This window comes from Erithacus rubecula, assembly GCF_903797595.1.
Source record: "Erithacus rubecula genome assembly, chromosome: Z".
In the NCBI taxonomy this organism is placed as follows: Eukaryota; Metazoa; Chordata; class Aves; order Passeriformes; family Muscicapidae; genus Erithacus; species Erithacus rubecula.
The window spans coordinates 23,607,225-23,630,713 of record NC_136661.1 but is presented as its reverse complement, the minus strand read 5'-3'; the positions used below and the strand labels follow the sequence as shown (position 1 = coordinate 23,630,713).

General features: G+C 60.8%; 4 protein-coding genes across 4 annotated transcripts in view; 3 read left to right on the top strand and 1 right to left on the bottom strand.

The window, feature by feature from the left end:
- Positions 1 to 5,486, top strand: part of TESK1 (testis associated actin remodelling kinase 1) — a 44,698-nt gene extending 39,212 nt beyond the window's left edge. The window contains exon 11 of the transcript XR_013777205.1: positions 5,470 to 5,486. The gene's annotated coding sequence lies outside the window, so the exon portion shown is untranslated. The remainder of the gene's footprint in view (positions 1 to 5,469) is intronic.
- Positions 4,057 to 13,637, bottom strand: TMEM8B (transmembrane protein 8B). Its single transcript, XM_079330701.1, has 13 exons — positions 13,480 to 13,637; positions 10,146 to 10,335; positions 8,876 to 9,083; positions 8,610 to 8,743; positions 8,237 to 8,496; positions 7,648 to 8,003; positions 7,265 to 7,361; positions 6,932 to 7,055; positions 5,508 to 5,650; positions 5,161 to 5,339; positions 4,928 to 5,074; positions 4,737 to 4,853; positions 4,057 to 4,558 (listed from the first exon to the last, which is right to left on the bottom strand). The coding sequence occupies exons 1-13, from the start codon at positions 13,574 to 13,576 to the stop codon at positions 4,223 to 4,225; spliced, it is 2,388 nt and encodes a 795-aa protein (XP_079186827.1). The 5' UTR covers positions 13,577 to 13,637; the 3' UTR covers positions 4,057 to 4,222.
- A 2,313-nt stretch (positions 13,638 to 15,950) lies between these two features.
- On the top strand, positions 15,951 to 20,430 carry TAF1C (TATA-box binding protein associated factor, RNA polymerase I subunit C). The gene is made up of 14 exons (XM_079330284.1): positions 15,951 to 16,170; positions 16,258 to 16,351; positions 16,501 to 16,607; positions 16,699 to 16,794; positions 16,876 to 16,946; positions 17,032 to 17,279; positions 17,353 to 17,463; positions 17,575 to 17,698; positions 17,808 to 17,879; positions 17,999 to 18,134; positions 18,229 to 18,357; positions 18,505 to 18,679; positions 18,814 to 18,951; positions 19,229 to 20,430. Exons 1-14 carry the CDS (start codon positions 16,039 to 16,041, stop codon positions 20,401 to 20,403), a joined length of 2,808 nt encoding a protein of 935 aa, XP_079186410.1. The 5' UTR covers positions 15,951 to 16,038; the 3' UTR covers positions 20,404 to 20,430.
- A 209-nt stretch (positions 20,431 to 20,639) lies between these two features.
- HINT2 (histidine triad nucleotide binding protein 2) lies at positions 20,640 to 22,249 on the top strand. The gene is made up of 5 exons (XM_079330716.1): positions 20,640 to 20,706; positions 21,504 to 21,662; positions 21,749 to 21,853; positions 21,931 to 22,003; positions 22,108 to 22,249. Exons 1-5 carry the CDS (start codon positions 20,653 to 20,655, stop codon positions 22,197 to 22,199), a joined length of 483 nt encoding a protein of 160 aa, XP_079186842.1. The 5' UTR covers positions 20,640 to 20,652; the 3' UTR covers positions 22,200 to 22,249.
- The last annotated feature ends 1,240 nt before the right edge of the window (positions 22,250 to 23,489 follow it).

Genomic DNA, 23,489 nt, shown 5'->3' with positions numbered 1-23,489 from the left:
GGCAGCAGGGATGATGAGACCTGGAGCTAGGGCATGGGGGGCAAGGTGGGCTGAGCAAGCTGCCCCAGGGAAAACAGGGGTTTATTTGCATGCACAGAGCTGCTCCCTCAGGCTGCCCATGGTGCAGGCACTGCCTGCAGGGCTGAGGGACAGCCAGGGACTGAGCAGGGCAGCAGGTCCAGTGCCTGTGAGGTATACTGTGGTGCCAGCTGTGGGTGATGGATGGGTCTGTGTGGGGAGGGCAGTCAAGCCTTGCTACTCTGATGAGAAAATCATCGAGTGGCTGCAGGGTGCGTCAGGCAAACTGCAAAAATAAGAGAGCAGCCAGGGCATCCTCTGAGCCCTTCATCATCCCCAGAGCAGCACAGTGACAGCCATGTCCTGCCAGGGAGCAAGCTCTGTCTGTAACCACCGTGGGATTTACATTGACTGGGGTGGAAAGGCTTTTCCTCCCTGGGGTCTGGCAGCACAGTGAGCAGGAGGGGCGAGGACTTGCAGGCCAGCTGTAGGGGATCTGTTGCCTCTAGACACAAGGTTTTAGGAGGATATAGGGAGAAAATGCTGGGGCTGGGACAGCAGAGTTACATCGCTCCCTACACACCTGCCTGTGGACTCACCAACCCCCAGGTGTCCAATTTGGTGACACCACCAACCTCCCAGTCACGGTGGTTAGCAAGGGGCACAGCACCTTTGTGTCCCCAGAGAGACTTCAAAACCTTGGAGCTCTCTCCAGCCCCACCCGCTGCTGCCTGGTCAGGCACACATGGGCAGGGAGAGGAGGAGGGACGCCGGGTCCTGCCTGTGTGCACGCAGTCTGCTGCAGGGCTCAATAATTCAGGCCTGACACATTAAAGTTGCATGGCATACAATTGCCATCTGCAACGATAGACTGCGTCAGGGCTGCCGGGTGATGGACAGCAGGCATTGGGCGGGCAGTGGTGGGAGGGTCCAGCAGCCCCCGAGGAGGGCAGAGTGAGGGCAACAGGCACAGCGCCTCTTTAGTGGGGACTGGGGTGGGAGGAGATTGGTTGGTGGGGCAGGAAGCACAACACCAGTGTTTGGGATGCACATTTCCAAGAAACTTGTGTTGGAGCAGAGAGTGCTGGTCCAGTGGCACTGACAGCCCAGCAGGCAGGATGGAGCTGGGATGCAGGAGGCTGGATCAGGGTGATACTGTTCCCAGGGCTTGTCATGCATCCCCTGTGTCTCCTGTCTCCTACCTGTCAGGACAGAGGCTGTGAGGGCTTATGCTGCCCTACACACTGAGTCAAAAACCCTGCTCTGCTGTGTCTGTCCCCAGGTCCCTGCCACCACCACTGACCTTGTATGGCTGGAATCTCCCCATCCCTCTCCAGCAGTGAGGAAGCAAAGCTCTCCATCGGCTGTTCCGGGAGTTGGTTGCCATGGGGATGTCAGATGTACCTGGCTGTTATAGGGATACGGTTGCCATGGATATGTGGTTGCTGTGCCTGGTAGAGGCAGGGACGGAACATCGGGAAAGCTGTTTACACTGAGGGGGTGGGAGTCACAGAGACCCCAACTCTCTGAGCAGGAGGGGAAGGCAGAAGCATTCCTCATGGGGCACAGGCTGGAGGCTGTGGGGAACCAAGATAGAAAAGCTCACTAGACCCATAGGAATGGACACACTGTGCTCCTGACCTTGAAGCAAAGGAGAGGTGACTGAGAGGAATTTGAGTCTTCCATGGTGTGTCCCAGATGCTCCTAGACAGGCTTGGTGGAAGAGGCACACACACCCCCTATGCTGGGTTTCCCACAGGAGAGACTGCTTCTCCATGCTTGGTGCCTGGAGCAGTGAGCAAAGACCTTTCTGTCCTGCAGTGCTGTGTTTGCAGTGCACCTCACTGTTCCCTGAGCTGTGCCGCCTTCTTGGGCAAGGGAATGGGTTTCTGCCTATCCTGGGACTGGGAGATGAAGTGAGAGTGGGGATTCCCAGCTCTCAGCAGGCAGCCCATGGCCCTCCAGGGATGAGCTGGGCTGGCAGAGAATGTCTGGATCCCCTCCAGTGCTGCTTGGCCGAGCTCCCTCCCGGGCAGTGCGGTCAGATGCGTGGCCTGTCCTTGAGATGAAAAATGCAGTTGCAGGTTTAATTAAAAGGAGAGAGAGCTCTGAGCTGCACCAGCAGCCCAGAAAAGCAGTGTCTAGAAGAGCTGGTATGTGGCTCCTCCAGGCTTCCCTGGGCAGCTCTCCTGCCTGGCTCTTCCAGGACCCTTCAAGTGTCCAATGCCACATGTGTCACCCCCATGGTGTCTGCAGTGGGGCAGACCAGGGGCTGTGCAGCTGCTTGCAAGGGGAAGCTCATCCCACCACTGGTTCTGTTATTGCAGAGTCTTCACAACTTTGACAAGCAGTAGGTTTGCACTTCAATCCTGCAGCAGTGAGACAGGAGATGAGGTAAGGATGCTGCATGCAGCCTCAACACCTCCATGAAACTGGGGTGCATTGGTCTAGGACAAGTTTGTGCCCAGTGTGCACTCTACTCCACCCTCTTACTGGTGTGAAAGCTAAAGATGAGCTCTTCATCCTCTGGGGGCTGCTACTGCCAGTGGGGTGCAATTGGACTTAATAAAAAAAATTAATCCTTAATCTCCCACCTGACCAGACCAGACAGAACATTTTGTATGGCAGAGAGAGAGCTGGAGAATGAGCTCAGGGGGAAAGGAGAGTGGCAGATGCAGGTTCCCCAATCCTCGTACAATGACTGGGGCTCCTCCCCAGGCTGCCCAGCACACCTCCACACCAAGCTGGCTCCCCACACTAAGGCCCAGAGGCAGAGGCAGCAAATCCCTGAAACCACCATGGTCCTCACCAGTTCAACCCTCCTCCTGTTCTGCCAATTCTATCCCCACAGTCCTTTCCAGGTGCCTGCACAGACCCCCAAGCCCACCCTGCTCTAGCCAGCTGGGGCCCAGCTCCCAAGCAGCAGTTTTAATTAGATTGCAATCCTATTACATAGATGCTTGCCTGCCTGCAGTTGCTAATCCTGTTAAGCATCCAGTAAATCTCCCTGTCCCGGGCTCTGTCCCCAAGGGTACAGGGAGGGGGGCTGCTGGAGGGTGGGCTCTGCTGAGCTAGGATGTGGCTGCTAGGATGCAGAGTTTTGCCTCAGGATTCCCTGTGAACACCTCTTCAGGGCTGAGGAATTCTCAGGAGACTGGGGAAGTCCCCACTGGTGTGAGGAGTGTAAGTGAAGTTTTCCCTGTCCTCCCTGGTCCCCCTCTGAGCTGCTGAAGCAGACTGAAAACACCCTGTCCTTGAGGCACACACACAGCCATGCGTCTGTCACCACACCATGGTCATCACTGGCTGCAGTGGGTGCTGAGCCCATAAGCCAGGCAAGGAGCAGGGGCTGAGAAAGGGCTGTTCCAGCCGGGTCACAGGGTACAGTGCCCCTCCCACTGGATCCCAGTGTGCTGCAGAAAAAGGGCTGGTGGCGACAGCAGGCACACAGGGTCACTAGTCCACTGCTCCTTGGGTGTAGTGACATGTGGGGTGCTGGGGCAGGCTGCCCCAGGCAGTGGGGTGACACCAGCAGGCGGTGGGCTCGTGGGGATGTGGCCCTTGCAGGCAGAGCCCTCTCAGACCTGTGCATTGCCACAGCAGGCAGCTCCAGCATCATTCCCCAGTGGCACCTAGATCCAACTATGGGCTCACCACAGTCCTGCAGGCTTGGAGAGGATCCCAGATGCCCTGGTACAGCACAGCTGCTCTGGGGTCAGACATTACAGCCAGCCTGTGAGTGCCCCAACAAAGACATCTCACCCTTACAACCAGTCATGCCAGGAACCAAAACACTGCAGCCCCTGTTCCCCACCTCTTGCCAGTCACTTTGCTCTATGTGGGAGCTGCATTACCTCCAGAGAGCCACTACAGAGTTGCAGCTCTGACTGAGAGCCAGAGACTGTTGCCATTCCTCCCCTCCACAGCCATCCACATCCCCTCAGCACCTCCATGGCCTGGCAAAGAGAGGAATTTGACCCAGCTCAGCCTTGAGACCCGACTGCTCTGCCCCAGACCGAGCCACAGCAACCCCTGGAGACAAGTTCAATCAGGCTGTAATTGGAAGAACAGGTTGGCACAGGTGGCTGTGTGCCTGCCCAGAGGAGTCCTGGCACTCCCAGAGGTGGGTGGCCAGCAAAGAGAGTGGGTGCCAAGCCCCACAGGGCTGCTGTCCACGACAGAGGAGTCTGAGCTGGCATCAGCATCAGCTGGTACAAATACTGTTGATGGAGGCCACAGCGGGGTCGACGAGCCCCAGCTCCTCCTGCTCGTTGACACAGAGCTGGTAGCCACATCCCTTGCGCCGGGGCAGCGGCCCCAGGCGCCGGCTGGGCTTGGCACGGGGCGGCAGCAGGAAGCCGACGCTGCCGGCGATGAGCAGGTGCCAGATGCTGTGGATGTAGAAGTAATTCTCCTCTGTCTCCACGAAGGCGTAGAGCAGCACGGCCGCCGCCGCGATCAGCGCTCCCGGGCACAGGTAGAACGCCCAGCGCTTCCAGGTGGGCGGGTAGCAGTGGCGGCGGCGGATGGTGCGAGCCGTCTGCGGCGGGGAAAGGACAGGCTGGAAGGGGCACCCACAGCAGGGACAGGCACAAACTGTGCCGTGGTGACACACCCCTCAGGAGCCAGGGAGAGGGGCTCACGGGGAAGGGTGAAGGCAGCAGAGGGGAGATGCTGGCAGGGGCAGGATGCTGAGGACAGAAGGGGACACATCTTACCCAGGCGACGGCCATGATCCCCAAAGCAAAAAGGCTGGGCCCCAGAAGGTTCCAGAGCCCGTGACGGTCCATCTGCAGAGCCATGGAGAGAAGCATGGCCCCCAGCAGGTACAGCACCTGTGGGGCAGTGGGGCACCCATCAGGATAAATCTCTTCTGTGCCTGCTCTGCATGCCCCCTCCCCACACTTGCCTGCTTGACTATGGGCTGGAGCCGGGCCATGGCGATGACAGTGACCCAGACAGACATGAGAGAGCCCAAGAAGTCACAAAACTGCAGCACATCGTACTCCATGATGCAGAACACCACAATGCCTGGCTGGTCGCAGGCATGGTAAAACTGCAGTAGCAGGGAAAGGGTGTGAGAGCTGCCCTGCACAACCCCAACCTCTCACCTGCCCCTCAGCTGCCCCACGCAACACTCACAGTGGAGAAGAACATGGTGAAGATGTAGACAGCAGCTTCTAGGAGGTAGTGGCTGCGGACAGCAATGGCCACGGGAGGCACAAACATGACATTGCTGAGGCACAGCAGCAGCGTGGAGAGGAGCTGGAAGCCATAGGAGAAAGCCTCAGCATTGTCCGTGCAGCCCCAGCCATTCCAGCCTGTGACCAGAGAGAGCTGTCACCACTGCGGCACCCGCAGGGGCTGGGGGGGTGCAGCAGGGAACCCCCTTTCCAGCACACTGCAGAGACCTGCCATGAATGGACTACTGGGATAGGAGACCCGCAGGAGAAGGGCAGGATGCTGGGGGTCCGTGGGTCAGCTCTCACCAGCTTTGCACTCGCAGGCAGCGTACAGGTAGTTGTTGGTGCGCAGCAGCTTGCACTGGCCGTAGATGCCGCAGTCGTTGATGCAGGGGGAGAGGTAGGCGCGCAGGTACACCTCAGCTGTCACGTTGGTGCAGGGCTCAAACCTGCGGGGTGGGAGAAGGGGGTCAGCCCTCACCCTGTGCCCTTGAGCAGCTCCTGCCTCTACCAAAGCCACCTGTAGCACCCAGACTCGGCAGGTGATGGGAGACCCAGGGACTGAGCAAGCTTGAAAATGAGTTTTTTGGTGCTGCGTATGGTAGCTGAGAGCTGGTCCCCAAGGATTCTGTGTGCTTCAGTGCCAGGCTGAGTGAACAGGAGGAACGTGGCCACACTTAAAGTCCCTCAGCCTTTAGCAGCACACTCAGATGGTTCCTATTTAATTTGGATTTTGCTGTGCAAACACTATGCCCTGCCCTGCAATGTCCGTGTGTGAACCTGTCAGGGAAGAACTGGCTATGACTGGCAACTCAGCATGAGCTAGAAATGCATCAGAGGAGTCAGAGCAGGCACACCAACCCCACTGCCCTGTGCTGCCCATACAAGATTCTGGGAACTGCCAGCACCTCCTCAGCTCCAGCAAACCAGGAGCACAGGCAGTCCCACAGGCCAATAGCACATACCAGCTGTGGGCACACACAGGAACCCCAACGCTCACAAATATGCACACAGTGCCAGCTGCACCTGTGTCTGCTGTTCACTGACTGTGTCCTCACACAGCCAAATCTGCACATGCATGTGAGCAGAACATACACAGCCCTAACTGCTTGAACAAAGCCTGACTGCTTGAGCAAAGCCCAGACTGCTTGTGCAAACCAGAATAGGCACACAGAGCTGGCTGCAGACACGTACCCAAACATGCATGCAGCAGCATCCACACTCGTGCATCCTTGCATGTACAGACACATACACACACACACCAGCTTCACTCTTCCAGAGGGCTCCAGGCAGAGGCCAGGAGCAGAGCTACAGCACAGAAGATGCTGAGCAGAGCCCCAGCCTGACCAGAAATGCCCCCTCACACGCAGAGCAGAGCCCTGTCCTCCCAGCGAGAGCCCGGTCCCCTCCCAGGCACGGGCACAGATGGGCCCTGCCGCGGAGGCGGAGAGGCACTGACAGATGCCCGGCGTTTGCGAGCTGACAGGCGCTTCCTAACCGCGAGACAGAGGGAAGAGCCGCGGGGACCCACAGATGGCCAGGCAGACGCGAGATGGAGCCATCCGTGCCCACGCAGCGCTCACACGGTGACACAAAGCCCGCAGAGCCACGTGCACACACATGAGCGGGGACACAGCGCAGGGGACAGGCGCACGCACAGACCCCCGGCACCGGTCACGGTGAGGACACCCCCCTCAGGGCACAGGGAGGGGACGTGCTGGGGCTCTTACCCGTGGTCCGTGGCACAGAGCGAGCGCAGGCTCAGGTACCAGCTGCCCGTCTGTGGGTAGGGGATCCGCAGGCGGCTGAGGCTGGCTGTGGCGTTAACGGAGAGCAGGAAGCCTGCCAGAGACTCTGTGGGCCAGAAGAGCTCCAAGTGAGCAGAACAAGGTCCAGCCCCCTGCCCTGGACAGAGCTGGAACAGGGACAGAGTACCCGGTGCCAGGCTCCAGGGCCACATGCCCTTATGGTCTCTGCAGTCTCCCCCCACCCAGCCTCTTGCCAGACACAGGGGGGTGTGACCCCATGGACATGGCAGGATGAACATGCACAGCCCAGCCTACCTGTCTCACAGGTGACCGAGGTGTTGTCACTGGATGTCAGTGGGACTTCATGGTTTAGACACCCAAACACTGTCACATTCTCACCACACAGGGAGCTCTGATGGCAGAGGAGATGGCCTTAAAGCAGTGCCAGCGATGTCCCCTGCTCTGACAGAACTTGGATCACAGCACACTAACTAGCAGTGCCCTAACCCACTGCCCTTCACCCACACCCCAAATGCAGCATCCTAATCCATTCTCCATCACCCAAAAACTTCATGACCACAGCCTATGATCCCAGATCCTGCTCCCTGCCCTGCTGCAACCTTGACATCACCCATCTCCCATCCTGCCCCCTGCCCCGAGCTACCCTGCCCCATTCAGGGTGTAAGTGGCCACCTCACCACGTTGAGCCGCAGCTCCAGGTTCAGCACTCCACCACTGTCCAGCACTGGCAGGAGGTTGATGACGAAGACAGCGGGGCGGTCAGGCGGCACGGACACGTTGGGCCCGAAGAAGATGTAGAAGTGGACGGAGAAGGTGTCCAGCTCGTTGCGCAGCGTGGGCCGGACAGGCCAGCACCGCTCTCCGGCGTGTGAGGTGACAGGGATGGGGATGGGGTGCTTGGTGTCGTTGGGGCTGGTGGGTGGAGGACTGTCCCCCAGCGCCAGCCCGCCCGCGGAGCCAAAGGAGTGGGGCATGTTCATGGAGGCGCTGGAGGGCAGGAACGGTGGGCGGGCCAGGCTGGGTCGGGAACAGTCTGGAGCACAGAGCAGTCAGCCTGGGGACCACATAGCTCCAGCCCTTCTTAGTTCCCAGCTTCCCTTCTTGCCCACCATTCATCTCCATTTGCAGCCCAAATACCTCACAGCATTCCCACCCCAGCAGAGCCAGGTATAACCCTGTGCCAAGCTGCAGACAGATCCTGTGGGCATCATTCAACCCCCACACCAAAGACTATGCCTCCACCCACACCCCCACATGCACCCTCACCTGTGAGCTGCACGGTGACCTGGAAGGAGAGGGTGCCTGGCACCCCAGGGTGTTTCTCCACCAGCACATAGTACCAGTGCTGCCAGAAGGGCAGGTCCTGTGCCAGCTGGCAGGGAGTGTGTTCCCGGCAGTCTAGTGTAGTGGAGTTGTGCAGGGGGGGAGCCTTGGCCCGCACACGCAGCCAGAGTGGGCAGCCCTCGGCCCCGCGGCACTGCAGCACCTCCACGAGCACTCGCGATGTGTAGCTGGGCACAAAGACCCTGCAGGACAGCAGTGCCAGGTTGTGGCCATCACTGTGGACTAACAGGGCTGGGGAGGGAAGCCAGAGGGATGGGACACCCTCATCTCCCCACCCTGACCTTCTAACACTCACTTGTAGAGGCAGGAACGGTTGTGGGGGGCCATGCTCTGCTCGGTGACATGGCCGGGGTACAGCACAGCGATGTTCACCAGGCGCTGCACGATGAGCTGTGGCTGGAAGAGATACTGGCACTCCTCGTAGAGCCCCTGCAGCAGAGGAGAGTCAGCACGGAGCAGGGGGCACAGGGCACTGCCCCCACTTGGGACACCCTGCCCCAGGCACTGCCAGTCCAGTGCAGTCAGACCCCAGCCCTGCCCCGGTCCCTCCAGGCCCTTCACCTTAACAGAGATCTTGCCCTCATCTTTGGGCAGGTGGGCAGCCAGGAACCAGTCCCCGGGCAGTGGGCTGGTGACATTGAACACTCCCGTGGTGCGGTTGGGCAGGGTCCAGGTGAGGGTCAGTGCGAAGGAGCCAGGGACGGCCGTGTCCCTGGGGAAGTGCGTGTGCAGCGGGTTAATGACAGAGGGAGCCCCTGAGCGGAAATACCTGCAGGAGAGACAGCAGTCAGCAGGGTGTAGGCTGGGCATCGTGGCGGGGCCAGTATGTCCTGTGTGTGGGTGTCTTCCTCTACGCTTAAACACATCATGGAAGCCATCTGTAAGAGGGACCTTTCTGGAGACTGAGCTTTCCTGAGTGGGTGTTCAAGCAAAACAGTTCATCTATGAGATGCACAAAAGAGTGGAGCCTGCATTGGTCCTGGGAAGATGAATCATGGGGAGGGAGTGTACATGTTGTCTGGGTTTTGGCTGGGATGGGGTTCGTTTTCTTCTTAGTGGCTGGTACAGTGCTGTGTTTTGGATTTAGTATGAGAGCAATGTTGATAACACACTGACGTTTCAGTTGTTGCTCAGCAGCGCTTACCCTAAAGCACTTTTCAATGTCCCATGCTCTGCCAGAGAGTGGTACACAAGATGCAAGAAGGGAGCAAGGCCTGGAGAGCTGACCCCAACTGACCAAAGGGATATTCCATACCATATAGAGCATATTCTGCTCCACGTAGAACCTCCTGCCCAGAGTGTAAGAGTTGGCATGAAGCCACCAACCACTGCTGGGGGACAGGTTGGGCATCAGTCAGCATGTGGTGAGCAACTGTGTGATGAATCACTCATCTTTCTCGGGTTTTATTTCTCTCTCTCCTTTTTGCTACTGTTGTTATTACTATTATTTTCGTAGCTGTTTTATCATTAGTGTTATTGGCATATTTATTTTGATTAGTTAACTGTTTTTATCTCAACCCACGAGTATTACTTTTTTTTCCATGATTCTCCTCCCCACCGGGGGAGCGGGGGGGGATGAGCGAGCAGCTGCGTGGTACTCAGTTGGCAACCTGCTCTAGTGGAACGTGTCCCACGGTAGCAGATTGGAACAAGATGATCTTTAATGTCCTTTCCAACCCAAAGCATTCTGTGGTTCTATGATTCTTTGACTCTATATGTACACGTGCTTGTGGAAGCAAAGAAGCAGGCAAGAGCAGGCAAGCTGTGGGGCAAATCCAGGCAGGAGCAGCAGAGGCAGGAAGGATACAGGCAGGCCAGGCTGCTTACTCACACGGTGATGCTACGGTCTGGGCATTGATCCCCAAAGGTGCCACCTTGCTCCTTGAAGGTGATGAGGTTCCAGACGGCGATGACTGTGTCCTCGGGAATGTGGAAGTGGAAGAGCTCGATGCTGGCAAAGGAGCGGAAGGGGCTGAGCTTGCGTGGTGTTCGGGTGAAGTAGTCGGTCACAAAGAGCCCATCTGCAAAGGAGACCCAAGGGGCTCTCAGTAGGGTAAAGGTTGTGGAGCACCCTCCCCAGAGCAAGCCCACCAGCCAGGCTCTGAACATGTCACAAGAGTCCAGCAGCCTGGAGGCAGGAGGAACTGGGACTGTGCCATTTCAGTGAATCCCCAGAGCTGTTGTCAGCTGTCCCCAGCTGCATCTCCCAGCCCTGGCACAATCTGCATCATTCCTGGTTCAGCACTGCCTCAAGTGCGGTTCACTGAGCTGTGGGCACTGATGGGCTGTAGCCTGAGGAGCCCATAACCTTGGCTGCTCCTGCTCTGCTCCCTGCATTTTACCTGTAATAAGTAAAGGGACATTCTTCATGGCTTCAGCCATGCCCTAGCAGGTCAGCTCCCACAGGAACACACATTCTCCCTCATCTGCCTGCTGGGGAGACTCAGCACTGAGCCCATCATAAAGTGCAGAATTTCACCCTAGAGCCACAAGAAGAAGGAGCAAGCAGTGCACTTCGTGCATCGTCTCCCAGCTCTCCCATGGTTTGTGGAGGTGGAACGGTGCACATATGTGTGCACATATGCACACGTGGGTGCTGTCTGCATGCACAGAGCAAAGTGGAGGCGTGCAAACCCACATCCATGGGGGTGTGTGCCTGTGCACAGCCCTATGTCTGAAAAACACTTCCTGCAAGCCCACAGCACAGCTGAGGGCCACCTCCCCCTGACCAGCTGCCTGACATGTCGATTTTCAGCGATTTGCAGGAGCCCCAGCAGCAGAGAGACAGCCTCTTCTTTGTCACATAGAAGAGCAGGACTTGAGACAGCAGCCATAGCTTCACCTACCATTTCCACACTACACTAGTGGCAGCCTGGAAGACCCATCCATTTTCCTTTAGAGGCACAGCAAGAATGAGATACCCCTCTTCACAAGCTGCTGGAAAGGGGGAGGCCAGCAGAGGGTGGGCTGGGAGCAGGTCTGTGCCCAGGAGGACTCGTCCAGCAGTAAGAGGGATAGCTGAGAAGAGGGTCTGCTTTGCACCACATGTTCTTGGCCAGGAGCGTGCACATGTGCTTGTGTGCACGTGTGTTTGTGCTGCGTGTGTGCAGCCCCAGCAGGCTCTACACTGACACGCATCTGCTCCCTTGTCTGGAACAAAGGCAGCTCCCCCTCCCCTTCACTCCCAGCCGGCACAAGCCAGGCATGAAGAACCTGTGTCCTCAATGCAAGAGCATCCGATCCCATTTTTTCCACCAGAAACTACCAGGTCACTCCACAGCCCCCCGTGGGGACAGTTACCTGGCAGGGGACCCCACGGAGGGTGTTGAACACAACTCCAGAAGGGGAACTGGGGGAAGAACCCGGAGCTACCCAGTCCCAGTGCAGCTACCCCCTGCTTACTCCCCCAGGGCAAGGTGAAGGAACCGATTGCATGCAGAGGGTCAGTCTGAGGCGCCATGGCAGTGCAGCTAGAGCACAGGAAAGGTGCTGGAGGACGGAGCGGGACTGCCATCCATGGAAGCGAAGTGGATGGAAGGAGAAAAGCCAAAGCCCCTCTGCTTCAGGCCAGCGGCCGGAGCCGCAGGACCCCAACCCCGTTGCTACAGCCCCAGTGGCGGCCGGCCGTCAGCACCGGGGACAGCTCCGCGCCGGCGGTCAGCACCGCGCACAGCTCCCGCTGCCACACCGCCGCTGCGCCCCGGCACCGGCAGCCCCAGACAGCTCCCCCTTTCCCAGGGGATGCCCCTCGAAGCCCCCAAGTATCCTTCTGCATCTCGGTCACCAAGCCAACTTCCTGCCCCACAGCCTGTTGTTGGTCTCACATACTGTCGTCGATGTATGTCCCGCACATCCTGTGTGTCCCGCTGGACAAGCACCCCGCGTCCGCAGGGTGTCCATCTCCAAGGCCCCCTGCACACACACAGCCTTCTGCCCTGCATCTGCAACCCCCCTGGCCCACTCACTGCCCACGCACACGCCTCCCTCCCAGCGTGTTCCACTGCCTGTGCACTGCCTGCGTCCTCCTCGCACACACAACTCTGACCCCACTGCTCATCTGTCGGCATGCCCCATTGCATGGGCACGCTGTGCCCCACTGCACACACATCCACACATCCCATTCCACAGACATCCAGCACCGTCTACACAGGCATCCCTGTACCCCGTTATGCAAACATCTCCCTGCACATGCATCTCTGTGCCCATCGCACCCACCTTCTGTCCCAGTGTACATGCACCCTGTGCCCCATGGCACCCCTAACCCAGCTGGGGACACTTCTGTACTCTGCTGCATATCTGCCCCAAGCCCCACTGCATGCTGGCCCCATCTCTTGTGCCACACTCGCTGTGTCCCATCACATTTGCACTCCACATCCCTGGATGCCATCCCCCAATAGCTGCACCCTTGTGCTCCATTTTCAATTGCACCCTGCCCCACTGCATACAAACCTCACATCCCACTGCTCGAGTAGCTCATCCCAAGCTACGCATGTACCCATCTCAAGCTCATCCCCTGTGCCCCACCACATGGACCCCTGCACCCCACACCTGCAGCCCTTCTACCCACCGCACCTCACCCACTCCCTGCCCCACTGCATGCACACCCTGCATCCCATTGTTCTTGTACTTCACACCCATCCCAAGCTCATCCCGATGCCCCATGGCTCCTCACAGAGCCCTGTAACTCACACCTTCAGCTCTCCTGCCCACCGCACACACCCCCGTGCTCCATTCTCACCTGGCTCCCATCCCACTGCGTGCACACCCCACATCCCATTGCTGGTGTACCTCATGCCCACATACGCTCATCCCGCTGCCCCATGGCACGCTATCCTGTGCTCCTCCACACGGACCCTCGCACTCCGTGCGTGCAGTCCCCCTGCCCACCGCACACACCCCCGTGCTCCAATCCCACCCGCCCCACTGCGCGCACATCCCACATCCCACTGCTCCCGTACCTCACACCCATCCCGAGCTCATCCCTTTCGTCCCGCCGCACGGACCCTCGCTCTCCGCTCCAGCATCCCTCCCACCCACCGCACGCACGTCCTCGGCGGCATCGCTTCGCCCCCGCCGCGCCGGCACCCTCGACGTGCGCTCCCGCGCCCCGTCCCGCGCTCGCCCCACACCCGCGCCCCCCGCGCCGGTCTCCCGGCTGCGCTCACCGGCGGCGGGCGGCGGCAGGAGCAGGAGCGGCAGGAGCAGCAGCGGGAGCGGCAGCGGGGGGCGCTGCCCGCCGCCCCCGCCGCCCCGCCGGGCCATCGCCGCCGCCGCCGCCGCCGCGGCTGCCGAGGGGCGCGCGCCTCCGGCCGCCCCGCCGCGCACCGGCGGCCCTGACGTCACCGGCCCCGCCCACCAGGACCTCCTCCCGCGCCGCCATTGGCCCCCGGCACGTCAATCATCGGCGGCCGCGCCACGCCACGCCCGTCCCGAGAGACGGTTCCCCCCCCAGCCCGTTTCCCCCGGGATGGACTCGGCGCTGACCGGGGCACGGGGGGACAGCGACACGGGCGAGAAGGGAGATGGGAGGCTACGGGAAAGAGACAGCGGGCTGGAACCCCAGATACGGGCCGGGAACTGGGGCACAGGGCTAGGGACAGCGACATGGCGCTAGGGACCGGGACACGGGGCTGGAACGGAGATATGAGCCGGGAACGGGGCACAGACCACAAAGACACCGGCTAGGGCAGTGACAGGCTGAAGCCAGGAACAAGGCGCTGAGGACAGGAACATGGTGCTGGAACTGGGATACGGGCCGGTAATGGGGTCACAGGACTCGGGCAGGGACATGTCTCTGGAACTGAGATATGGGCCAGGAATGGGGTCATAGGGTTTGAGACGGATGTGATGCTGATCCCCCCAACTGGGACCAGAGGCTGGGAACAGAGATACGGGGCTGAGAGACAGGAACATGGGGATGCAGAGAGGGACATAGGTTGGGGGAGAGGGACATGGGGCTGGGGACAGAAACAGTGACTAGGGACAGTGATATGGGTCTAGGGGACAGGGACACGAACCTGGGGACAGGAATATGTCCTGGGCACAGAAATATATAACGGAGAGGGATATGGAGCTGATGGCATGCCCTGGAATTAGGGAAAGGGATGGGAGGCAGTGAGGGATACCTATGGAGCAGAGGCAGTGGGGCTACCCATCCCAGGGGGAGCTCTCTAAGGGAGCGAGGTGGTTTTGAGCCAGTGGCCACCGCCTTCTTAAAGCAAATTGTCGCGTGTGTCTTAGAGAGGAGGTGTCCCACAGAGGGGGTCTGGGCACCCCCTGCAGAGATGAGGGCATCTTGACTGGAAACGATCTCATCACACTTTCCCAAACTCCCCTGACATCATCCCCAGACTCTCCTGACATCACCATCCTCCTTGGCCTTAATGGAGGCAGCAGGTCATGGGAATGTTCCTCTCCCATCCTGTGCTCCCAGGGCATCCTGGGAGCTGCAGCAGGAGCAGCCACCCCACCATGTCCCAGTCTGACTGCCCAGCAACTCTTCCCAGAGCATAGAGCCCCTCCAGGCATGGCTGGGGGTCCCCTCCCCAATCTAAACCTCACTGGCACAGCTCTGGGGCCAGTGGCCTCTGGCATAGGGATGTACAAGGACCATGGTGCCTCGAGGAGAAAGCTGGTCATGCTGTCCTTGGGAAATGGACAGGGGAACTTGTGTCCCTTCCAGATACTCTCCAAAAGCTCCAGGATCCCATCAGAGCCCCATGGGACTAACCTGAACTCTGTGTGGATTCCCATGGGGGTCTGGGGCCAGGTGGGTCCCTCATGGGGAGCCAGCAACTACCCTGTGGGGAGGAAGGAGCACAGAGATAGCATGGCAGTGGGTCCACCAAGGCCAAGCAGGTGTAAGGAAGGGCAGGATGGGATGGGGGAACTGAACATCCTCAGCCTTCCAGGAGCTGCACTTCAACCCCACAACCCCAGATATTTGAGACTTTCCTGTGGCCCCACACCTCGCTGGTATATGGGGTGCTCCATGACCACACAACCGGGCCACAGAAAAACAGGTGTGCTCCTGGCAGGACTCACAGGGTGTTTTCACTGCTCTCGAGGTGAGCAGAGGGAAACAACGCCCGTACCACTGCCCGTGCCGCGGTGGGGTCCGATCCTGATGGTTTTCCAAGGCCAGTCCTGGTTCGGCCCTATCCCACTGTTTCCCCACCCCTCGGCCTTGTCACAATTCCTCCGCTTCCCTGCCCGTCCCGTCCCGTCTCGTTCCCGTCCCAGCCCTACCGCTTCCCCCGGCCCGTTCCTGTTTACGTCGTATTCCTTTCCCAGTCCCACCGCTTCGCTTCGCCCGTTCCCGTCCCTTTCCCGACACCTTGCCCCCGCCCATTCTCACCCCGGTCCCACCGCTTCCCCCCCTCGTTTCCGTTCCCGTCCCGTTCCCATCCCGATCCCACCGCTTCCCCCGCCCGCTCCCGTTCCCGTCCCGTTCCCATCCTGCTCCCACCGCTTCCCCCACCCGCTCCCACTCCCATCCCGTTCCCGTCCCGTTCTCGTCCCTGTCCCTATGCCGGCCGCAATTTTTACCCTCCGGCCGCGAGGGGGCGGTAGCGCCCCCATGGTTGTGCCGCCGGCGGCGCTCTGTCCCGCGCTGTTCCCGGGCGCTGATCGGTGACGCCATCGGCGGTGGCCGCGCCATCCCCACGAGGTACTGGGACTCCCGGCCCCGCCGCGGGCTGTCCCCTGTGCCCGGAACCGTGGCCATGGAGTTCCCGGCCGTGCTCTTCCCCTCCTACTTCAACGCCGGCCCGCCGCGGGAAGAGGGTGACCCGGCTCCAGTCGCCGGCTGGGGCGAGCATGGGCAGGTGCTGGAGGGTGGCCCCGGCCGCCGCCAGGTGAGGCTCTGCCGGGGTCCGGGCGGGCCGAGGGAAGCGGCAGGACGCTCAGGGGCCGCTCTGTATGTCCCCATTCGCTCCCCGCAGGTGCAGCCGGCGTTCGTGTCCCGCCGCGGCGCGACAGGCGAAAAGTGGGAAGCCGATGAGGCTGCGGCCGTGCCGGTGCTGCTGCCCAGCGCGGGTGAGAGCCGCGGGAGCGGGAAGGAGCCAGCTCGCTCACGGGGGCTGGGGGGACGTGCCGTCCACCTCTATCGCTGCCGCTGCCCCGCGGTTCTGAGCGGTGTCTCGGTGTTCGTGTGGTGCCAGGCGGCCTCTGCATTCTCCCCACAGGCTGCTGGTTTCCCTCGCCCGCGCCTCAGGACATCGTGTACCGCAGTGGGTCGTGCAGAAAGCTCCGGGTAGGCAAGTCTGGAGCCACCCTGGACTTCGCCAGACAGGTGGGATTTGAGGTGTTGCATTCTGGCAAGGACCTGGAGGGCAGCGTGGGACCTTTGCGTGCACTGACTCGTTCCCCTCCCTCCCACACAGCTGGGCCATTTCTTCGTGGATCACCCAGAAGACGCTTTTGGCTCCCTAGGGCATCTGCTGCACAAGAACTTCTACCTGGGAAACTCCAAGCTGAAGGTCACTGTCTGTCCAGGGATAACAGTGCTGTTCCCCACCCTTTCCCTTGCCAGTCTCAATCTCTGTCCCATACTCCTGTAGAGACCAGCCCGGAATAGCGCAATCCGGATGACAGCCCTTATGGAGGACATTGACCGCCTGGAGGCCCGACGGTGAGTGTCCCTATGTCCCCTGCCCTGCAGGGGTCTGGGGTTCTCCTGCTGTGTTTCCCCACCTGATGCTGTCCATGCCCTGCAGCGGCTGCCCCCGGCAGCACTTGGCCTCCCGCCTGCGCTGGTTCTCCCACCTGAGCCGTGACTGGCTCTTCGAAGTGCCACTGGACCTGCTGGCAGACTGCCTGCATGAGGAACTGATGCAGCAGTGGTCCAACCTGCTCTTTGATGATAGCTTCACTGGGGGGGCACTAGCCTGGTTGCCCCCTGAAGACGGAGCGGCACCTGTGGGCTGCCTGGTGCACCCTGGAGGGCACGCCATGAACCACCTCTGTATCCTTCCCCATGAGGTGTCCCTGGAGAGGGAAGTGGGGGTTGTGTTGCACTGCCTTAGCCAGCATCCCAGATTTCCAGGATGTGGTGCTGGAGGAGCTGCCTCGTGCTCAGGGCTCTCCACAGCAGTTTGAGCTCAGCGGGCGCATCCGGCAAGTGGCTGCAGCCCGTGTGGATGGGCAAGGTGAGCAGCCCCAGGATCCAAATCTCGAGGCAGACAGGATGTAGGGAGAAGGGGCAGCAGGAGGCCCTTGTGATTCTGCCAGTTCACATACCACGTCCTTCCCCCTGACAGATTTTGTTGGGGTTCGCTCAGATTATCACTGTGGTGTTTGGAGGGTGCCAGGCAAGACGGGGGCAGCTCCCACCCCACTACAGGTGATCCGCACTGATGTGCCTGCCTCCTGCCTCACTGTCAGGTAGGTGCTGGAGGAAGGGGCTGTGCCAGGAGGGAGCTCTGCTGGCACAGCCCTGCTCCGTGTGGCGGGTTCTGTTGCCCCATAGTGATGGTGTGCTCCGGTCCTGCAGCCCTCACCTTCCCGGGGAGCTTTCTGTCTGTACCCAGAGCGGGACTGTATACCTCTGGAGCGTCGAGACCGGGTGAGATGGGGCACTCAGGTCTGTCTGGGGACTCATGCAGACTGTGGAGTCCCAGGGGGTAGGAGGCCTAAGTGATTGGGGTAACTCTGCCCCTTGCCAATACTGCTGTCTCCCCACAGGCTGCAGCAGCTCCGCCATGACCCCCAGACCATGTTTTTTCGAGACTATTCACCCTGGCGCTGGAGTGACTTCACTGCCCACCCTCGAGTGCTTAGCTGTGCTGACCGCACAGGCCTGCAGTGCCTGGATGCCCGGGTAAACTTGGGACAGTGGGCATGGGGCTTGGGGCAGGCAGGGAAGAGCATTGCTCAGCCCAGAGTGCTGACTGTGCCCTGTTCTACTGCTACAGGCCCCCAAGAGATGCCACTTTGACTTGTTCAAAGTGGGCGAGGAAGCTGGCTGCCAGCAGGGTGAGCGTGTGGTGCTGCCCATGTACCTGGGCAAGGCTCACCCCTCGCAGTACCTTGTCACCACCCAGGTGAGTCCCACCACAGCTGGGATCTGGGGAGGACACACTGCACAGCTGTGTCTCCCAGTACCTATGGGGCATGAGGATCTCCCAGCTGAGGGGAGCTGGCACTGGGTGTTAAGGTGTCTCCCATCTGAGCCAAGACTCCTGTCCTAGTTCTCTGTGTATGTACTGGATGAGCGCTTGCCACTGGTGCCCGTTCTGAAGTGGGCACACATGATGAAGGCCCCTCCACTCTTTGCACACCTAATGCCAGGGAAACCCGGGAGGAGCCACAAGGTGCTGCTTGGCGCATCCCGCACCCAAGAGCTGTTGCTGTTGCAATACCGGGGTAAGAGATCAAGCTCCAGGGGTGCTGCAGAGCCAGGGCTCCTCTGTGCTCATGTCACAGCCTCCTTGCTGCTGGGATCAGCTGCTGCTCTGGCTTATGTGCTCACCAGTCAAGTTTTTGGGGTGTTTCCTCAGGGGGCAGCCAGTCGGCCTGTCAGCTGGCAGGGACTCCACAGAAGCTGCACAATATCGCAGGGTGCCTGCAGCACCTGCCCACGCAGCTCCCACACCGCCACCACCTGCTCCAGCAGCGCCTCACAGCCCCAGCAGCAGGTGAGTGTCCCACACTGGCCCAGGCTGCAGGCCCTGGTGGGGGAGAAGGTGGAATGGAGTGGAAGTGTAGCCCTTGTCATGGCCTGGCTGGAGGGTGGCTGAAAAAGCAAAAGCAGTGCCCCTAACAAACCTGTGGAAGATATTAACAACATGGAAAACAATGTACGGGGCAGGATCCAGAAGTGAGGGTGCCCACTGAGAGGTGGAGGCAGCGCTGGCCATACCCCTGGAGTATTCCCAGTACTGGAAGCCTGGTGACAATGTCTTGTTCCTGCAGGGCTGGCTGCCACTCTACAGGAGGATGGATCGCACAAGTCCATATTGGTTTTCCAGCTCTCTGAAGCTGGGGATGTCTTCTGCCAGAGGCTGACCCACAAGGCAATGCAGCCCCCTGCACCCCCATCAAGGGATGAAGCCACAACAGCCCCTGGCTCTTCCCCTCTCTTCAAAGCTCCAGACAGCAGCCCACAGGGCTTGGGTGATGAGGAAGAAGAGGAGGAAGAGCAAACATTCTACTTGTCCAACCTGGAAGTGATCATCGATGAAGAGGAGGAGGGCATGGGCACACCAGCACCCGTGGAGGAAGCTGAACTCCTGCAGGAGCCCTGTGCCAGCCCCCAGCCTTCCTCCCCAGCAGTACCCAGCCCAGCTGCAGCGCTGCGGTACCGCCGCTGGCTGAGGGCCTTTTCCAGGGCCTGCAGGGAGCCTCCTCAGCACAGCTGGACCCCCAGCCTCAGCCAGAGGCGCCTCTTCACCCACAGGGATCTGGAGGGGCCAGTGGGCCCCAGCAGCCTGCAGAGGCAGATGCGCCAGCGGCTGCACCAAACCATGCAGGAAGGGGGCCGCGTCCAGCGCTGGGAACCTTTGGCCCTCCAGCCACCTCCTCTGCCACAAACTCTGGAGCCAGCAGCGGGTCCAGACCCCCTAAGTACCCGTCTGACAGCAGCTTGGGCTGGGGACTGGGAGCAGTGGTGGGAGGAGAGGACGAGCTTCAGTGTGGCACAGAGACAGCGGGCACTGCGGGAGCGGCGGCGGCGGCAGAAGCGAGCCAAGGGCCGCTGCAGCCTTTCGGCCAGCTTCACCTCCTCCCTCACCTACCAATCTGAGCTGTCTGAGCTGAGTGATGCGGGCCCCCAGCTGCTCTCCCCCAGCCACCCACCCATTCTCTCTCAGGAGGGCTCTCCACCAGCCAGCAGTCCCCCACTTCACAGTTTCCCAACTTCACCAGCGCCTGAAGAAGCCCTTCTGTCTTCACAGAGCCTGCGCTGCCGTGGCATCCCCAAGGAGCGGCGGAAAACGCTGCGAGACTACCTGTCCGTGTGGGCTGAGGGACCTGCCGAGCCCCCAGAGCCCCTTGGCAGCCAGGCCAGCCAGCTGTGCATCCCTTCTTCGCAGAGCCAGCTGTCCTCCGCCTCACAGCCCCGCCGCAAGCGCCCACGAATGGGCTTCTGAGTGCAAATAAACCTGCGTGGCACCGCCTTCCTCCCGGGGTCCTCCATTGTTTGGTCAAGGCACCCACCCTTAGGGGCAGGGGAGGTCGGAGTTGGGACTCCGAGCTGAGGAAGTGACCGGCTTCCCCGGTCGGAGGGTCCCCGCCGGGATGCTCCGAGGCGAGGGCCGCCCGGTTGCCAGGCGTGGAGGCGAGCGCGGGCGCTTTAAGGGGGCGGGCGCGGGCGCTTTAAGGGGGCGGGAGCGGCGGCCATGGCGGCGGTGCTGGCGCGCGGGCTGCTGAGGGGCGCGCTGCGCCGGGGGCAGGTGGGCGCGGGGGGACGCGGGGTGGGGGGGGGGGGGGGGAATCTCGGGATAACGGGGACGCGCCGGGGCGCGGGGTAACGGGGACTCCGGAACGGGTCCGCACCATGCTCGCCATTACTTCCACTTTCGGGCAAAGTCCGCGGCGGGTATGAGGGCCGGCCCGCGCACCCGCACGGCACGGCACGGCACGGCGCGGGGCCTCGGAGCACCCGCGGGCAACCAGCCCGGCCCCAGCCTGCGCCTCCGTGGGCACTGCCGCCCCCTGCACCCCCGAGGCCGCAGATCTCTGTCAGTCCTGTTAGGCCGGTGAGCACAGCCTTTGTCACCCTCGTGGGAACAGCCCACTGTCCAGGCTGGTGGATACTGTTCTGTCACCGCTGTCAGCACAGCCCGCCACCAGCCCCCTCGACATCTGCCCTTCTTACCCTTTAGGAGTGTTACCAGCGTGTGCACCTCCCTATTGCTCCATGTGGTCCCCCCGTCACAGCCAAGCATTAACCCCACGTGCATCCTACCATCACCCCTGTGTGCACTCCCAGGACCCCTGTATGAATCCCACCACTTCCCACATGCATCCCCCATCACCCCCACACGCATCCCTCGCCCATATCCCCATGTTCCCCCCATGTGCATTACCCCACATGTTCCCTGCCACATGCATCCCACCCCTACATGCATCCCACCATCACTCCCGTGTGCTCTCCATCAGCCTTGCACGCTTGTTCCCCCACCCGCCCCCGCGGTGTCCTTGTCCGTGTCCCCGCGGGCACAGACTGTAACCCAGATATGCCCTTCAGCCCCAGCGGTGCGTGTCAGCGCCCAGCGGGCGGGACGGGGAGGTGGGCAAAGCCCAGCAGGCAGCGGCAGCCGGCGAGGAGGCAGGAGGACAGCCCACCATCTTCAGTAAGATCATCAACCGCACCATCCCTGCCACCATCATCTATGAAGATGACAAGGTAGCTGGGACAGTAGGACCTGTGTCCCCACCGGGGCAAGGGGGCAGAACCCACGGGTGTGGGGCTTACCCTGCTCCCCCTGGTAGTGCCTCGTCTTCCGTGATGTGGCCCCCCAAGCCCCTGTGCACTTCTTGGTGATCCCCAAGCGCCCTATCCCTCGGATCAGCCGCGTGGGTCCCCAAGACACTGAGGTGAGTCTGGAAAGATCCTTTGGACATTGGTGGTGGGGATTAGACAGTGCTGACCCTGCTGCTCCTCCCTCCTTCAGCTGCTGGGGCACTTGATGGTGGTAGCAGCACGCACAGCGCAGGCAGAAGGGCTGGCTGATGGCTACCGCCTTGGTGAGTTGATATCCCATACTGTGCTGTGGGGCAGGACCCTCACTGGTCGTCCTGGGGAGCTGGGGACAAAGGGGGTGGCCTGATCCTTGTACCTGTCCTGACAGTGATCAACGATGGGAAGCATGGCGCACAGTCTGTCTACCACCTGCATCTTCATGTACTGGGGGGGCGGCAGATGGGCTGGCCCCCTGGCTAATGCCCACTATCCACTTAGTCCCCAATAAAGCGTTTCCTAGGTGGTGACTTAAGTGGCTCTTTGTTACGGTGGCTTTTTTGGGGTAGAGGTGGGTGACCTGGGCAGGGTTGGCCTCCATTGTCACAGCAGTAAAATTGGAACCCTGCTTTTTGCAGAGGCTCTGGGCATCCCACATACCACCCCCACTGTTGAAGCAGAAGGGTTTTCTGGGCCTGCCAGCTCATAGGTAAAAAGACTTGGTGCTGGGCTAAGGGAGCAGGCTGGGTGCCACAAGGTTGTTCCCAAGGTGGGGAACATCCTAGAGGTGTCAGTAGTGCACCATATCCAGGGCTGCCTACCCAGCCTCACTGCCACCACCCAACCCCAGCATCCCTGAATGCCCCTGCTCCGCCTCAGGTTTTCCCCTGTCAGCACCCCCATGTTGCTGCTGCCAGAGCCCTGTGCTGGACACTGATGTTTCCCTGCTTTTCAAAACCAGTTAATTGCACTAGATTGATCTAAAAGCCCTTGGAGCAGGCTTGTCGACTGCACGTGTACTTTTTGTCCACCCCTGAGGGGCCTCTCTGGTAGCTCCGAGGAGGATCATAACCCTGAGTAGAGCACAGGGCAGGGCAGGCTGCAGGGCAGGAGGACCTGCTGCCCCCTCCATGTATAGATACCCATGTACTCCCCCATACTGCAGCCACTATTCTGCTTGTGTGTGCACTACCACCCAAAACTCAACTGCACTGCTCACTCACAGCCCCCCAACTACGCACTTCCTAGGGAAACTCACTGTGCTGCTCACCCCAGACACCCCCCCCACCAAGCGCACGCTGAGGAAAACACGTCGTACCCTTCACTCCAGACCCCACAACTGTGAACCACCGAGGGAAACCACAGACTCCCGACCCCCCTGCACACAAAGCTTGGCTGGCTGTGCGCACGCACAGCGCTGTTTACAGGCCCTGACCGCGGTCTCGTGCCTGCACGTGTCCGCTGGGCCCCGTGAGGGGAGCGCATGCGGCCGCCTGCTCCCTGCCGCGTGCCTCCCGCGCCCGCCGGGCCGTGGCCGGCTGCCGTGGCTATATTTAGTGGCAGGAGCCGGTGCTGGCGCAGTGCACGGCCCACCTGGCACCACCGTCAGGACCGCCTGGGCCCCTGCCAGCCGCCGCGCAGGGGACCGCAGCCGCCGGGGAGAATGGCAGCTCTGTTCATCCCCCGGCTCGGTGGCGCTGGCGGCGGGGGGCCCCCAGGAGCTGTGTGGGGCTGTGGCAGAGCCCAGTCACTTCCCACACATACACACCCAGT